This window comes from Dama dama, chromosome 8, assembly GCF_033118175.1.
Source record: "Dama dama isolate Ldn47 chromosome 8, ASM3311817v1, whole genome shotgun sequence".
NCBI lineage: Eukaryota > Metazoa > Chordata > Mammalia > Artiodactyla > Cervidae > Dama > Dama dama.
The window spans coordinates 34,020,430-34,038,760 of record NC_083688.1 but is presented as its reverse complement, the minus strand read 5'-3'; the positions used below and the strand labels follow the sequence as shown (position 1 = coordinate 34,038,760).

At 41.1% G+C, this 18,331-nt stretch overlaps 1 protein-coding gene across 1 annotated transcript in view; it reads right to left on the bottom strand.

Annotated features, from left to right (window-relative positions):
* ERBB4 (erb-b2 receptor tyrosine kinase 4) overlaps positions 1-16,038 on the bottom strand; it is a 1,235,763-nt gene extending 1,219,725 nt beyond the window's left edge. The window contains exon 1 of the mRNA XM_061147924.1: positions 15,853-16,038. Coding sequence (XP_061003907.1) covers positions 15,853-15,934 — 82 coding nt within the window. The 5' untranslated portion in view covers positions 15,935-16,038. The remainder of the gene's footprint in view (positions 1-15,852) is intronic.
* Between the last annotated feature and the right edge of the window lie 2,293 nt (positions 16,039-18,331).

The following is an 18,331-nucleotide window of genomic DNA, read 5'->3' as shown; positions in this document are numbered from 1 at the left end:
AATTCCCATCCCCAAGATCACTGACCAGTTGCTCTTCAGCTGCCTCATCCATTCCTTGTCTTCACAGAAGAGGTGAAATCAGAGTTGACCACCCTAAATACACATGAAGGCACTCACCACCTCCCAGGACAGACCATTCCAACTTTGGGAAGCTCTAACTGTGAGAAACTCCTTGATGGTGTTCAACTGAAATCTGATGCCTCACAATTTCAAACAGCTGCTAATGTTTCTTTTCTCCAAGGCTACCCAGAACCCTGTTAATCCCTCTTATACGTAACAGCCTTCCAACTTTTGAAGATAGTTATCATGCCCCTTCCCAAGCCTTCTCTTCCCCATGCCTGGCATCTCCTCCTTTCTCTAATCGTTCTTCAAATGAAACGTAACTTCATTGTTGTGTTGTAAAGAGTTTTCTTTGCAAAATAATACATTGCAGGCCCAAACGTAAGCTACCAAGAGAATCACAATTAAGATGAAATTCACAACTTCTTTCACAATATTACAGTTTAATTGTATAAAGAAATTTTAATTGAATGTTTTCTTATCCACCATAAATGAAAACAGTATATGTGGTGCCCTCAAGGAACAGACTCCTATCTTAAGTGATTTAATACACAATTATGGAGCAGCTGACACCTTGCCAGATAAGCTGTTCATTTTGATTTAACAACGTAAGCATGTAGTATGTTTGTTCCCACATAGTTATGGCAATTGCAAATTTAAATTGCTGTGATTCTTCTGCAGCCCAATTTATAAACAAACATGCATCACACATTTTCCCGATCACTCCCAGGAAAATTCATAGCATCTGCTTTACTTGAGTCCTTTGCCCTGCATCACTCACATGGTTTTCTCCTAGGTTAATTCAATATGAAAACTTGTAACATCCTGTCTATTGTTTTTAAGCAATGTCCTTTTAAACTTCAAGTCAAGTAATAAAATATCTAAGCGTGATACACAACTTAGAAACATGCCTCCTTCATACAGGCTAATACTTAATAGTGACAAAGTTAGTATGATACTATTCACATTCCAATTATTTTCAAATACAACAGAGACGTTATTACATGTAAGAATAACATTCAAAGTGGTTTAGGGAGGGCTCTGGGAAAGCCAATTGGTAAGAATGTGTTTTAATATTTTATCAAACAATAAAAGCATAAAGAGTATAGCACTTGGATATTAGTCCTGGTAATGGAATATATTTTGTTGTTCATATCCTTCCATACAGGCTCCCAGGATTTTGAAAATGCCAAACAAAAGTCTCAACATTCTTTGTAGAGATAAAAAAAAAAAGACATGAAATTTATTTTTTTCATGTATTTGAGTAGGAAGCATTGAAAAGCATTTGATCTTGACTCCCTATGAAATCAAAGATGTCTTTGGTTTAAAACCTCCATGTGCTATATCAGCATATATACAATTACTATAGCTTTAATCAAGACAGAAGCTGTCTGAGAAAAATTAACCTTGAAATAACCACTGGAAATATGACGAGATGCACAATTCATGAATATGATTCTCCATATTGAACTTGATTATGGAGCTTTTGATATATCACCAGGGACAATGGGGCTGCTAAATTTGAAGTTAAAACAACTGGAAAATATTATTAACTCTTTAGCTGATATTTTTACATAGTAAAAGTGTTACTTGAAATAATAATCCTTTCATTGTTACTTAAATGTGTTAACATATTAGTAGTTAAAATATTACCAAATGTCTGAGCTGAGTACTGATTTTAATTTAGATACACTGTTTCATTCACAGCTAATAATGTCTATTGCAGTTAAAATGGGCACATTTAACTTAGCCAGGCAGTCATAAGTCAGAACAAAACTCTAGCAGATATGTAAATAATATTATAACATTTTAGATATCATTACATTATGACAGAAAAGACTTTTGGGATGTTTCTTAAAATATTCTCAAACATGGATACTACTGTCCAAATCCCTGGCTTTTTCTAGGATCATGTTGCCATCAAGCGATAGATGTTTTGTGGTATATTTTTTTTTTTTCCAGAAAAGTTAGAAATTCTCTCTTAGAATTTCTCTTAGAAATTCATTAAAATTTATTCTTTTGGATGATGACACTTTTATTTTTTAACAAAGATCAAAGTTTGGGTTTTTGTTTGTTTTGTTTTATAGTCACTTTCTGATAATTACTGTGGATCCCTTCCTATTGGCTTATCCAACAGATGAATGACTAGTTCCAGAACATTCATCTAACCACATACCAGATTCGAATCAGAAAATTATCTTAAAATAATGGGACTTCTGATTTACTCACAAATAGTCAAAACCCTCGGAGAAGGCAATGGCAACCCACTCCAGTACTCCCACCTGGAGGAGCCTGGTAGGCTATAGTCCATGGGGTCGCTAAGAGTCGACACGACTGAGCGACTTCACTTTCACTTTTCACTTTCATGCATTGGAGAAGGAAATGGCAACCCACTCCAGTGTTCTTGCCTGGAGAATCCCAGGGACCGGGGAGCCTGGTGGGCTGCCATCTATGGGGTCGCACAGAGTCGGACATGACTGAAGTGACTTAGCAGCAGCAGTCAAAACCCTTGAATATGCAAAGCCCCACTATACATGTCCTTGAAACAAAGATTATTTGGATGTTTTGACATATTTTATTTTCAGCAGATCTGGAACAATTGAAATGTTTTTGTTTCTCCCTTTTTCTCATTAATAAATCTACCTTCACAGTGCTCATCTTGTCAGTGAGAACTGTGGTACTTGAAGAAATTTATTTTTATATAGGCTATAAATATTGAGTGAAAGCTGTTAAACTGTGGGAGACAAACTTCATCTGTACCTTTCAAAAGTGGCTGAGGCAGTTTGTAGGAGTGAAATAGCATGTATCAGATCTAAATTTGCTAAACAAAATTAGCTGTGTGCTGTTCTGTCTGTCTTATCTCTTTCTCTGCCCATGGTGTGCTAATTCTGGCCACCAGCAATATATTAAGTACAGAAAAAAATAATAAATGTCCTTTTCATCAGCAGTTGCATAAAATGTTTTGTCTATTATTCCATCTCAAAGCATTTTATGTTTTTAAACTTCATTCAGCACTTAAAAAAAAGAGAAAGTAAAAAGGCCACTGAAGAATTATATCTGAATACCAATCACTTCAGTTTCCATTAATTCCAAGTACACTTTTAGAAGTTTTGATATATCACCAGGGACAATGGGGCTGCTAAATTTGAAGTTAAAACAACTGGAAAATATTATTAACTCTTTAGCTGATATTTTTACATAGTAAAAATGTGACTTGAAATACTAATCCTTTTATTGTTACTTAAATGTGTTAACATATTAGTAGTTAAAATATTACCAAATATCTGAGCTGAGTACTGATTTTAATTTAGATGCATTGTTTCATTCACAGCTAATAATGTCTATTGCAGTTAAAACGGGCACATTTAACTTAGCCAGGGGGTAAAAGTCAAAGATAGATTTTTAACTGTGCTAAATAACAAATGATTAAAAATTCAATGAGGTATATTTTATGCGGTAGGGCCTTAGTAATATAGATTTTATATATCAAAACTGCCAAGATTCTTTGAAATCACACTATTATGAACTACAGAACTGCATAAGAGACAGCATTACATGACCCATTTTAAGAATATAGCATCAAGAAAACAGATATCTGGATTAAGCGTGTTCATATTTAGAATGGAAGTATTTTGAAAATTATCCCTATAAAGTACATTATTTCATCCAAAGATATACTGAAGTGCTTGACAGTATGAATTTACTCTTTATAACAATTTTTTTCCTCAAAAAAATGCATTCTTCTACATTAACAGTAGATACCAACTGCATGCAGTAGGAAAAAAATATATATAAAATGACACCCAAAATTCACCCTAAATAAGAGATAGCATTACTTCTTCAGTTGTATAATCTTCAAACAGAGAGAAGTACTGTAAAGCTTTTTGTAAAAGGTTTCAGCTTCAGAACCTTTCTCCTGTATTGGTGCCTCCCAATAAGTTGTAATTTTGGGTTGCCTTCCTCTCCATAAGTTGTACTTTTATTTCTATACTGTTTTTAAAGAGGTTCCCCGAACTGCATTAATGCAGGTCCAAAAACCTTGAACATGCCCCTGCTTTGAAGTTTTTTCAAGAAGACAAGGCTTTTATGATGATTTCCTTAACACAGTACAATACACAATACAAAAATAAAATAAAATAAAACTCTCTGGAGAAGACAGTGCAGGAGGAGAAAGGCAGAGTAACCCAACAAAGGACTCCTTAAATGACAGATTTACTGCAGTGGTCCCCAACCTTTTCGGAACCAGGTCCTATTTCATGGAAGACAGTTTTTTCATGGACCAGGGGAGGGAAGGATGGTTTCAAGATGATTCAAGTGCATTACATTTACCGTGCACTTTATTTCTATAATTATTACACCAGCTCCACCTCAGATCATCAGGCATTAGATCCCAGAGGTTGGGGACCCCTGATTTACTAGATAAGTTTCTTCAAATGGTTCCAGGGAAAACATAAAGAGCCATTGACCTGACAGCAGAAGGATTTGGTGGGCTGAGCATCCCTTTCTCTCACAGTGGGGCAGTAATAGCAGAAGAGCCACGCCTTTGAAAGGATCACTAACACCGGTAGCTGGGAGGAGGCATGGAAGAGGAGGACCAGCAGACGGCAGAGGCAGTTGGCTCAGGACAGGGCAGACACCTAACTGCAGCGAAAGACCCACCAGTCAGCCTTCACCGGTACATACAACGTCTTTATATCTCTACTTCCTCGTCTACAAAGTAGAAGCAATAATCCCAGACTCAAACTTTCTTCTCAGGGACTCTTAAAGGAAAAATAATCAGGAAAGTTGTAAAAAGAAATTTTCAGACAAAGATATTAATGTCTCCATACCCAATTTTCTCATTAACAGACTACTCTGCAGACCGTTAGGTCTAAGCTTTGATGTTACATTAACTCTTTCAGGCCATTATAAATTAAGGTACACTTAGGGTACCACAGTGACCTAGAAAGGCTGACAGTTTCTTGAAATCTGATAACCTGAGAAGCAATGTCTGGAAGAGCATTTTCCCTGGTAGAATCTGACACTATAAATACTATAATCATTTCACCAATTTTCAGAATGCAGAGTGAATCATCTAAGAGAGAAGCTAAGAGAATCCCAGTCACCTCTCAGTTCAGTTATGCTGCAAGTATTTCTTTTATAGGATCCTTTTAAAATGGGAGGCATATGTCTAGTTCTCTATTTTAAGATACTGAGAAATCTTAGTATTAACAAAGTTGTATTATCACATACATCTAAGAATAGAAAACACCACATTCTGTCTGGAACCCTTTTTTTTCATGAAATACTTATTAGCATTTCTCCAGAGGCAAATTCCCCCTAAGAGTTTGGAAAAATCACTTAATAACATAATTTTTGTATTGTTTTTCATTGGTCTCATCTGCCCTTGTTTGAAAGAAAGGGGAAATCTAGCATCTTGAGTTTCTTATATGTCTTCCTCAGTGGTCTTCAAACACAGGTCAATACATGTTTACTGCTTAAACTGATTAAAATTTTTAAGTGGGAGATAAGAAACTGCAAAGGAATGGCCACAAAAACACAGTGTACTACAAGACAGTTACATGTTTAAGAATGGTATTTACATATATTTAACTCACCAAAATAAGACAAAAATACTTTGCGCCATATTATGAGCAGACTCTAAAAATGGGAATGAGGACAAATGATATACTCCTGGAAACACTCCACTGAAAGAAATACCCTACAAAGCTCAAGAAAGCAACTAAGGAAATTCCCAGGATAAACATGTCTAATATCTATTATTAAGAATTCTATAATTATGTTTTTAGAACAGCTTATTTGTGCATTTATATGGTTTAATTACAAGTAATAACCATCCATGAATGAGCTTAAAATTGTTTTGGCAAATGTATGTTATTCTTTCATTTAAAAAAAATATTTTTAAAGAGCTTACCATCTATGTGGCACTGCATTAGTCTCTGCGGGAAATAAAAATGCTTGCTCTTAAAAAGTTATAACTATAGAATGGTTTAAGATTAAATGCAAATAGGTGATACAGACAAGGATTAAAGAGTAGAGTAGTGAATGAAGGAAGACTCAATGAAGAGCTGTGATTTAATGTGGAAATTGAAAGATTCAACAGTTTGGACAGGCAGGGACAACCAAGGGAGCCCATGAATTCCAGGGAAAAGGGTCAGCCAAAGGAAAGACAGCAAGCAAGGCTTTGGAATATCAACTACATCAGTCTGGTTCTTAGAATACATCTTAAAAAACTCGTAAGACTGGATTAAAAAGGAAACTGAAGACTATTTTAACAGGCTTTGAACTCTGCAATGGGAATCCATTGAAGGCTTCTGAATAGTAACTAGGATAATAAAAGTATGATATTAGAAACGGTCACCTGGTAGGGACAAGAAGGAAATCTGAAAAAAAGGATCCTTCAACAGCCTGCTCTGAGTTTCTAAGGACTAAATGAGGTCAACAAAAGTATTAGGGATTAGATTTTAATAAGCCGGGCAATCGAAGAAACTTAACTGCTGTCCATTCAGTTGCTCAGTCGTGTCCAACTCTTTGCAACCCCATGGACTGCAGCATGCCAGGCCTCCCTGTCCATCACCAACTCCCAGAGTCTACCCAAACCCATGTCCATCGAGTCAGTTATGCCATCCAACCATCTCATCCTCTGTCATCCCCTTCTCCTCCTGTCCTCACTCTTTCCCAGCATCAGCGTCTTTTCAAATGAGTCAGCTCTTCACATCAGGTGTCCAAAGTACTGGAGTTTCAGCTTCAACATCAGTCCTACCAATGAACACCCAGGACTGACCTCCTTTAGGATGGACTGGTTGGATCTCCTTGCAGTCCAAGGGACTCTCGAGTCTTCTCCAACACCATAGTTCAAAAGCATCAATTCTTCGGCACTCAGCTTTCTTTATAGTCCAATTCTCACATCCATACATGACCACTGGAAAAACCATAGCCTTGACTAGATGGACCTTTGTTGGCAAAGTAATGTCTCTGCTTTTTAATATGCTGTCTAGGTTGGTCATAACTTTCCAAGGAGTAAGCATCTTTTAATTTCATGGCTGCAATCACCATTTGCAGTGATTTTAACTGCTCTAGTTCTAGACAAAATGATCAGACAAAAGGAACTCCTAAAAATGAAACTGTGTATCTAAAAGAATTATTCCTTTTTGTTTTTATTTGGTTTTCATGGGTCCCCACAGAAGAAAACTCATATTCTTGTAGCCTACAGTGAAGAATAGGAAATAATGACAAATAAAAATTTTAGTAAAAGGGGAGTTCGCTTAAAGCAAAATGCCAACCACGACCTCAATTAGGCATCCCCTGCTAGTGATGGGGACCCATCCTGAAATAGAGGACTAGAGCACCCATTACTCAATCCTAGACATAGTCATAGAACTTGGAAAATCTGTTGCCATTTTTTCAGTCCTAATCAGCCATGAGATATCCTCAGCACATCACAGACCAGTAGATGCATCTTTTGAGAGCAGGTTTACAATCCCCATCTGCATCCGAAAAGCTTAAAACTTGGATGTCTACCTAGAACATATGCACATGGGACCAGACATAAATAAAGGTCAGAAGAACAGTAAAGATATGGTAGGTGAAGTTTATTATTTACAGGTGTGATCTTTCTGGAAAAAAAGGCATGTTTATTGCTCCCTTCATTTTCTTCTCTCTAAGAACTTTTAGACTATGTTTCAAATAAAATAATTTTACAAATGACAGTGTATATATGTCAATGCTACTTTCTCAATTCATCATACCCTCTCCTTCCCCTGCTGTGGGAAGTTGCTGGGCTCTGTGATGGCCTAGAGGGGTGAGATGGTAAGGGGAAGGGAGGCTCTGGAGAGAGGATATATACATATATATTACTATATATATAGTAATAATTATGACTAATTTGTGTTATTGTATGGTAGAAACCAAAACAACACTGTAAAACGATTATCCTCCAATTTAAAAAAAAAAGTTTAAATACAATAAAATATATAGAACATTCATAGAGCCTTGATTCCTATTAGTTTAACTCTCTGAATTGAGAAAGTGAGTCTTGTATATTCTTATTGGTATTTAGTATGCTTCAGAAGGGCTTCCCTGGTGGCTCAGTGGTAAAGAATCCACCTGCAATGCAGGAGACCCAGGTTCAATCCCTGGGTGGGAAGGATCCCCTGAAGGAGGGCATGGCAACCCACTCCAGTACTCTTGCCTAGAGAATCCCATGGACAGAGGAGGCTGGCAGGCCACAGGGTTGCACAGAGTCAGACACAACTGAAGCGACTAAGCAGCAACAGCATGCTTCGGTAACCCCATGATATTGGAAATAACGTGATTAACAGTAATGATCCTGAGCTAGCTCTCAAGGGAGAGGTTTAATGATATTGCAGAGGAAGTTTCCTGGTGTCTATGTTAATGTTTTTACAGAGGGGGACCCATTTTCATTGCAAATTTCTAACAGATAGTGACTCTTCCTGCCAAAACAGGTTTAAAGCTCCCTTCTGTTGCCATGGCCAATGAGATGCTGACCATGTCCATGTCCAGAAAGCTCTGGCGCTTAAGGGAAGTCAGGGGTGACCAAAGAGAGGTAAGGTTAAATCAACAACATTCAAAGTCACAAGGCCCAGGGGCAGCATCTTGCAGAAGCCAACTAGAGGGAGGCAAATGCACTATAGACGTAAATATGTAGTCTTAGTACTTAAAGCTTAGCTTAGATGCACTTGTGCAAAGAATAACTGTGATCCTAGTAGGGCCTGAAAAAAGACGAGGACCCAATAAGGCCAGTGGTTAAGATAGAGAACCTTGGTTCCAAGGATGGGGCTGGATAAGTCTGAAGTATTCTCATCGATTTGCTAGTTAAGGGTCCCCATCAACTAACTGTCCATGAAGAACCCATTGTTTATCCCTTAAAATCCATTTTCTTAAAGCATGCATATTACTTAATACAGAGGAAGAAACAACCATTCTCTGTGTATTGGTTATCTTCACAAAGTCACAGGTAAAAGAAACTCTTGAAGGCAATGTTATATACAGATACTAACATAGGCAACTCTCATCTTTTGGGATCAAAATGCTATGTCAAGAATAGATACTACCAACTAAACATTGTACAGAATCAAGTCATAATAAAGTTCCTTTATTTCTTTAATCTTAATGTGCTGGAAGTTATAAATGCAATCAATGATTATTCCTATATATAAATTAAAGATGATGTTCCACAGTTTTCCCCTTGAAAAGAACTTCACAGTCTGATAATTAGGCCAAAGGCTCCAATCCATTTGTTTTCATTCAATCTTGCAAGACTCCTTTAAAATAGCACAACCTTGAATTTATTTATTCTTTTGTCTGCAACTTTTCAAGTATTTCTGTGCTAAAGAAAATAATATTCGTGTTGGAAACTGCCAACTGACTTCTACTACCTAATTTCCCTGGGCTCCCGGTTTCCTCACCTAAAAAATGAAGAGTGGACTAGATGAGTGGTTTTGAAACTGCTTGAATTCTGTAGGCCAGCACAGAAGAGTCCCTGCCAGAGTGGGAAAAAAGTAGCAGAGTGCCCAAGGCAGGGGGCACAAAGCTGGCTTCTCAATGAAGCTTTAACAAAAGACATCTCCTTTTACCCTTTACCTGTTTTCAATATCAGGGCTGCACACACGAGTTCACAAGAAAAAAAAGAGGTTCCTTTTAAAAATAATTAAAAGCCAATGGATTTCTTTTGTCTAAAAAGTCTAAACATCCTTTTTCTGTCTAGTTGAATCCTTAAAAAAAAATTCAAGATGTTGATTGTTTAAGTATCACTTTCAGCTATACTGATGGAAATGAAAGAAATGAGACACAAAGCAAGAAGTCTAAGCTAAAATCACACAGAGAATGATTGTATGACCAGAATCCGATTCTCCTAACTTCTCTTCTGCTGCTTTACGCTGTAGCATCCCACAATAGCAGGGCTGCTGCCGTACTACCCATAGCTCAGGCGTGCACCATTCCCATTAAATTCTATGTGGCTGCTGCCCCCTGGAGTTGTGCCAAGCAACAGGCCTGCAAAGCAATCACATATTTAAAATGAAAACAATTATAAAACAATTACGACATGCTCAAAAAAGCACTTTAGAATTAGGCCCCCAAATATCCATCTATTTCACCTCTATGTTATAAAAGTGAGACAGTTCTCTTCCCTCTTGAAAAATTAGTACAAATACAAAGCACCAGTTGAAGTGTCAAATATTAAAACAAGAAAGAGGCTTTAAAGCTTTGAAAATAGGGAAAATAGGTCAATTTCTTTAATAACATGTCAGAATTATCAACAACTCAGACAAAGCCAAATAAGACAGAATCTAAAGAGACCATAGACCAGTTCTGAAAAGTTTTAGGGCAAATGGCCTTCAAATACACATTCTTCAAACTTAACAATCTCTTTATTTCATTTAGACAGACGCTCTTCTAACAGTGCTGGTCTATTAGAAAGTTTACATTATGCTTATTAACATGTGTTCATGTTTTAAAAATATCAATTTAACTCATTACTGCTATGTATCTCAATATCACAGGATTTTAAAGTCATTTTTTCAGAAAACTGCTATACAATGAAGAAATAGAGAATACATACATTTCACCCTCAGGCATGAAAGCCAAGTCACAAAGACAAGAAGTGAATTGTTCAAGGTATTAAAAAGAAATTGGAGGAACAATGTCCCTACAATATAGAAATCCTGATTTGAACCACCTGGCTGTGTCCTGTGTCAAACTTAACCACACTATAAATAGGCAAAATCTCCTTCAAATTATGTAGGAAAACTACAGTTTCAGGAAGCACTGGTCTAAGCTCTTTTTTTATTTAAAAAAAAAAAGAAAAGGAAAGAAAGAAAATTAAAGGATTACTTGTCATTATAAACTGCACATTTCAGTCAGTAGGAATACTAGCTAGCATGAAAAGTAAGGTTTTACTTTAACTGCCTAATATTTAGAATAATTCAGAAAATGAATATTAGATAAAGATGCAACATATTTCCATATGGTCAAATGCAACATAGTAGAACACTTCTTAAATGATATAACCTAGAGAAAAGTTTATAGTTTGATTTAAATTCTGCCCTGTGTCCTTACTCAGTAGATCACTGTCAAAGATAACAGTGGAATATGCTTGACAATTAATTTCTGTAAAACAGCTATAGTCTTAAACATCCATAAGCTAATTTCAATGTAAATATTAACATCTCTCTCTATAAAGCAGTATCTCTCAAAGGGGTAAAATCAACTGCCAACAAGTTTGCAAGTAACAGAACATCTTTTTTGATCATTTGCTTTGTTTATGTTACAGGCACTTAAAATTTACTCATGGATATCCAACAGCAGCAGGACACTGTCAAATAAAGCAAAAACTTATTCTTGCTTTTCATATACGCTAACTTTTCTTAATAACTGGATTGAAGTAATAGGAAAAATAATACCACTTTAAAACACAGCAATGTTTAAGGTGCACTAATTCATTTCCTAAAATGTGTGCCTTACATAGTCATTAATCTCAAGGTAGCTCTAATCACAGGGCTTCAGAGAATATTTAGATACAGCACATTGCCTCGCATCCCTAGCATTTTTGAATTGGCAGTAGTCTAACTTCTGTCTATGGTCAAGAGGGGAAAACACAAGAGAGAAGGGAAAAAAGGGACTTCTCTGTAGAAAGATTTGGCCTTGGCGTCAGTGTTTTTAAGATGTGCTAGTGATCTCGGATCGATACCTTTTTATTTTCTTTCAAGAATAAATCTGAGCAATGGAATGGCTTGCAATTGTCCAGCCAACCAGCCATATCAGATTTATCAGAAAGAAAGAATGAAAACTGGCTCAGAGGACTCCTGCAATGGCTGAGTGGCAGGCTGCTGGGAAAGACACGCACAAAAAGAATACCATTAGTGATGATGGGGAAAATATATATTCATATGTGTAAACTCAATAAATAATAAGATGTAAAAAAAGAACCTATAGCAATGGAAAGGGTGAATGCGTAAGACAGATGATAAATAGCACTTCTATTTAAGAACCAAAGGGATGAAAGCTCATGAATACTAAATATTTGAATCTACTTTAAGAAGAAAATATGGTTTTTCCTCAAATGAATGCAAACTCCAAAAATCAGTCAATGCAAACTCGGTGTGTTCAGGCTAGAGCAAAAAATACATAAATCTTCCACGAAGTGCATTCCTTGGTAAATATTCTAATGCAATTTCTTAATTAAGACACATTTCAGTGACTAAATGAAAATTATACATATAAAGGAGTAAGTACCTTGATTTCAAAAAATTTGACTTTCTATGCATGTATGATGAAAAAAATAAAAAGGAGTTTGGTTTAAGAAAAAAAAATTAGAAATCAAGGAATCATGACACAACCAGAGTCATCCAATTTTACCATATCAGTCCACATTATAGTATTTTCAAGTGATTTGCAGTCACAATAAAAGGTATAAATTTATTTGGAAGCATTTTGAAGAAAAAAATTATACCTTACTTTAAAAAGTCTCCTTTTACATATATATGAATTTCAAAAATTGAAAGAAAAGAAAAAGCGGAAACTGTACTCATGGGTGTGCTTACAATAAATACATGCAGGGAGAGAACTGATTTTTTTTAATTATATTGAACATCTTTTCATCATTTAACTAAGTTTTATTAATCTTTTTCTTCTCAAATGTTTAAAATTTGATTTTGGAGATATATCTTAAGGATGGAGAAAAAATATATGCTCTTTTATAGAATGAAAAGCAGGACTAAGTTACTTGCAAATAAAAAATAGGGGCTGAACTTGTTCATCACATATCTATTAAGGTGTGTAAGACCAGCACTTCGGTACCACTACACATATATACATATTTCAACACAAAGGTGATACTGATCATTTGTCCATCACGACAGGAAGACTGAAATTATGGAATTCTTCTTTTTAGAGATAAAGGTTTTATAACAGCCATATAAAGGGCTCTTGGCTATAATATTTCTTGATAAAACAAATCACTGGAAATAAGACAAAGTCCTTCAAAATAAAAAACAAAACAAAACAAAAAAAAACTTCTCTAAAGCTGATTTTTTTTCCCCAAGAGAAAAATAAGAACATGCCCTCTTCAGATACAACTATTTTGTATCTTAGATCTATACAAGAACCCTGACCATCTCATATTTTTATTCTGTTCACATAGAGCAGTAAATAAGGTGCATTCCTTCTGCTTCTTAAGAAATTAGCATTTCAAAAATATGCCACTTTCCCCTGAACTCCAAGCGTGTCTAATAATGCGAGAAGCAGATTGTCTTCCCTCGTTTCCTTAATTTGTTTCATCTAAAAGCAATTCACTCAACATCTTGTCGCCCTCTGGCAGCTTAGTTTACTTATCCGCACTTAATTTCTCATTTGGACCAAAACAAACTCCTCCAAACTGCTACTGACTGCTAACCGCGAGAGGGGAGACACGCAATATGTATTTACTTGGGAACATACAGCCATACATCCACAGCCACACACACACAGAGCCTCGCTCACACCCCAGAATGTAACTTGGTTTTATAAAAGCACCACATTAAAACCAGCCGAACTTTCCCTATCAGGTGCGGCAGGGTGGGGGTGGGGAAGATTAGGAAAAGAAAAGAAAGAAAAAAAAGGTGTCCTGGAGGCATTTACAGTTTCCAGTGGATCACCTTAGCCTGCGTGTTGAAATTATACCAGGGAGGCAACCGGGAGCTTTTCTTTGTGCGGCCCTTTCATCTAGATCACTTTGTGTTTGGAACAAGTGAGGCTCGCCTTTGTGCCCCCAGAATTTCAAGTACAGAGTCACACTCGGAACAACAATGGCACGCTAATCCTCGCGCTCTAAATGGGCTCACTTGTGTGGCTCTGACAATTCACGGGGGGAAAGCGAGAAGAGACCAGCGAGGGTGCGAGCCGGTGTCGCCAGAGACGAGGAAGAGGACAGCTGCAGAACTAATTTGGATTACATTCCTTGCAGAAATTCTGAAAAGGGCTTTTCGGCATAGCTCAAGCCCGAGCCGCACAGTTAATACCCAATCGCTGCGGATTCGCAGCCGGGTCCCCCAGCGGCAGAGGTTGCACCAGACAGCCCCCCAGTAGGTCGCCCGGTGGAAATTCCTCTCGGCTAAGCCTGCGTGTCAGTCGCAACTGCGTCTGAATGGGTCAATGTGCATAATCAACCCATTGAGGGGAAATATGAAGGGACGCGGAGTGGGGAGGGAGATAAAAAGGGATGTATCTAAGAGGCCGCTTGGAATCTCAAGTCGATGTTGGTGTAATTCCGGAGGTGGCTGGAGCCCGGGACCTGGTATGCATGAAGAATTTCGGAGTAATTGGGAGGGTGCAAACGGCCAGAACAAACGGCGCACATTGTGCCATTCGAAGGTCATTTTGAAAGGCTCGAGGATTGTAACTTGTTCTTTACTAGGCGAGGGGGGGCGGGGGAGGCGGCGGGGGCGGAGCGGGAAAACTCCGGCGCGCTGTTTTCCTGGTGAGGTCAGAAGGACACCCTCCGAGGGCCTGAAACTCTCCCTCTCGCCACTCCCCCGGGGCTTTATCTTCTCAAGGTGCCTCCCACGCCCCCGGGAGCAGCCCCGTATGGTTCCGGAAATCTCCCCGGCTCTCCAAGAGGGCCCCCTTAGCCGCGTCAGTCCCCGGTTTTCCTGGCCCTTTCCTGTCCCACTTTCAGCCCCAGGAAACTCAAGTGTCAGAAACTTTGAGCTCCCTGGGCCCGCAGGGGCTGTCATCCACCCTGCGGGCCCCGCCGCGCCGCCTCCCCGGGGGTCAGTTAAGCCTCCTGCCCCGCGGGGTCCCGGGGCGCGAGCTCCCGGGCCAGCAGTGGTAGCGCACCCAGCGCCGCAGCACCCGCCGTGGGTTCAATCAATTCGCCTGACGGGTCGGCTCGGCAGCCGCGCCCGGCAGTAAACAGAAGTTGGAGGGACTCCGGCCAATAGCAAGTTGAACTACAGGAAGAACTCTTCCTGGAGCCAAACACAGAAACCGACGGGAAGGCCGGGCTCCCGGCTTAAGTCGGTCAAGCCATTTAAAAAAAAAAAAAAAAGAGGTCAAGCAAGCCAGCCAGCTCCCCCTTAGTCCGCGGGGCGAGGGCTGGGGACGCCAGCGGAGGAGGCCTTGCGTTCCCGGGCCCCCCGGCCGAGGCGTGTCCTCCCGCCGTGCTTCGGCTCCCAGGCTGGGCTCGAGTCGGGTCTGACCCCGCAGGCTCAGACGGCCAGGGACGCAGCGGCCGCGGGCAGCGCACACAGGTGCAAAGCCGGCTCCCGGACCTCCTCTCCCCGCTGCCCTCCCGCTCCCCGGAGCCCAGCTGCCACGGCCCCGGGGCCCCAATCCTGCCCCGGGCGGGCAGCGCTTCTCTGAGGCTTCTTCCCTCGCGGGCGGGGGCGGGGGTTCGGCAGACGCGGCAAGGAGCGTCTCCTCTGACTCCGGCTTTGGGTCTCCCACGTCCCGCACAACAGGCGCCACCAGAAGGGATCCGGCTTAGGGAGGCTCGAAGAAAACGCGCGAGAAATAAACAAGGGGAGAAAGAGAGAGAAAAGGGACGGAGAAAGGGGCGCAGAGTGGTTTTTCGCGATAAATAAAACGCATGCCCACGCAGAGGGTAAGTTTGGGATAGAAAGAGGGGCGAACGAAAAGCCCAAGGAAGAGGCGCGGGTGACGTGGTCCCTCCTCGCCCGAGAGCGAGAGGGTCTCTGGTTGGGCGAAGGGCGCAGGGGGCGAGGAGCCAGCCGGCGCCGCTCGGCCGGCAGCAGCAGGTTCAACCCCGGGAGCGCGAGAAGGACCGCGACCCACCTGACTGAGAAGAGCTGGGCTGGACGGTCCCCGCCGCCACGAGAAGGCTCACCCAGACCCACAGTCCTGTCGCCAGCTTCATTTTTTGGAAGTCTCAGATCCAGTGCTGACAATTACATGTCCAAATGGCATAATCCCCTTTCGGGCACGCGGAGGAGATCCCTCGGCCGGGCGCGCGTGGGGGCGCGAGGGGCACTGGCGCGCGCGGTGCACCGGCTTCGAGCGCGGGCGACCGAGTCCGCGTCCGCGGGTCTAGGGCCCGGACCCGGAGGACCGGGAGAGGGTGCGCGGGAGGGCGCGCGCGGGTGGGATTGTACTGGAGGGTGTGCGGCGGTGTTCCGAGCCGGACCGGGCAGCTACGGCCCCGTGTGAGCCTCCGCTTTCTCGCTCCCTCCTCACTTTCTCGCTCGCTCTCCCTGGTTGGTCAACAATAAAAAGGAAGGGTTCGGAAAAGGGTTTCCAAAAAAAAAAAAGTTGATTGCAAACAGGCGGTAGGTTTCCGGCCTCTCCCCCCAGCCGGACTCTGTTCGACTCCCTTTTCAGTTTCCTTGCACCTCCAGTCCAAATTGGGAGGAAAGGGGCGGGGGGGGGGGGGAAGCTTCTCGCTTCACCCCCGATCCTGTCCTTTTTTTTTTTTTTTTTTGCTGTCAGCTTTCCTCACACTTGTCCGGCGGCTGCGGTAATTAAAGCTCCGAGCGTCATTTCCAACGCTCCGCGGTCTCCAGCTGCAGCCCCACCGAGAAATTAATAAGACTCCGTCCGGGAGGGAAAAAAAAAAAAGGTTGGTGGGGGGGCGGGCGGTGGGTAAAACAACCCTCCACGCAACCAGGCCGGCTCGGCTCAGCCGCGCAAACCCCGCCCCCGCTCTGACCCAACTAGCCACGCCTTCCCCCCAAAGGGAAATCTGATTGGTTCAGCCACTCCCCAAAATCGTGGGCCTCAGGAGTTGGGAAAACACCTGTCAGGGAGCAGGGAGCCTAGCGGTGGGGGCGGGGGAAGCTGGATTTAAAGGGCTCACCGGAGGCCACGAAGTGAATCAGAGACACCACCCCCCCATCTCCAAACACACGCCGGACAGCTGGCCCGGAAAGCGCGCAGACCACCCGAGGGATGCTTACAGAAAAAAAAATTTTTTTTTTTTTTTTTCAGCCAGAAAGTCACCATTTACTCCACACTCCACGGTGCTCATCCGCAGACTGGACCTGCCGTAGAAATAAAAGAAAAGAATACGCTGCTTCAATTGTAGTAGCCTACCTCGCTTCCGGCTTCCTCTTGCTTCACATTCAGACAGTAGTTCAAAAGCTGGTTCACTAATTGTTAACATCTGGCGAATAGGTAGTCCTGGGAATCTAAGCACTCCTCTTTCTTCAACTATACAGTCTCTCCCATCATTCCCACGCTCGCAAATTGATCAAACTAGAGTTTCACATTTGTAGAGCTGCATCTTTAGATTTTTTAGACTTTATGGGGTCATTTCATCTTTTCCTTGGACTCTAGGACAACTTGGTTTTAGGTTCATTCTCATTAAGCAGATTCTAATCCAAAGCCACCAATTTGGTTCTAAATGGCTAGAAATTGTCCCAGGGCTGAGCTGCTCAGTATGAAATAACTTAAGGCATATGTCAGGATATAACTAACCTTAAATAATTAGGTTTATCCTACAGTAGATCCTGCTTTAGTCCTCTTTCATGTTCACACTCCATGACCTCCAGAGGTCATTGCTAGCCATAGGAGTTTCTGGACTCTTCTTGGTCTAAAGCATATGGGATTGGATCATATCAGTGCACATATCCCTTGCTTTTTACAGCCCAGGACAGAGGCCAGAACCTCCTGAGGGTAGGAGATTATTGGTTTGCTATTTGCACAGGCGTTCTATGAATGAATTATTTTCCCTTTTCAGCTTCTCTAGAAGCAGCAACTACATAAATAAAAAGTATCAGGGGAGCTTAAAAATTAAGCCACCCTGCCTCCTCACTCATCATTTGAGACCTTCCTATTCCTCCCCCACATCTTTTATCTATAGTCGTGTCCCTTAAGAATTTGCGTGGAGTTGGAACAGAGTGAAACAGCAGCTTCTTCCCAGAGGCCTGCGCCTTCCCTTTCTTAGGCCCACAGCAAGTAAGAGGAACAGAGAGGAGCCAAACAAGCTGAGCATGCAGCTTTCCCCAGAAGTAGCACAGGGCCGGAAGAAACTAAGTCTTGAACAGGTGATGGTGACTTAGCCAGAGTGGTACTGACTGCAGCAGAAGTGTTCACATTGCCCTTTGGGATTATCTTTGCTGTTTTAGTCATCCTCTTCCCTTTTTCTTTTCTTTCCTTCAATCTCTTTCCACTCCCCTTTCCCTAAATCCCCTTGTGTTTCTTAGGATGACCCTCAAACACCTCTCTTCCATAAAAGCTACTTCTTTTAAAAATTTCCACCTCTCCCCAGAAATGCAACTTAAGTGAATTTTTTTTAACGTATTGCTTTTGGAAAAAC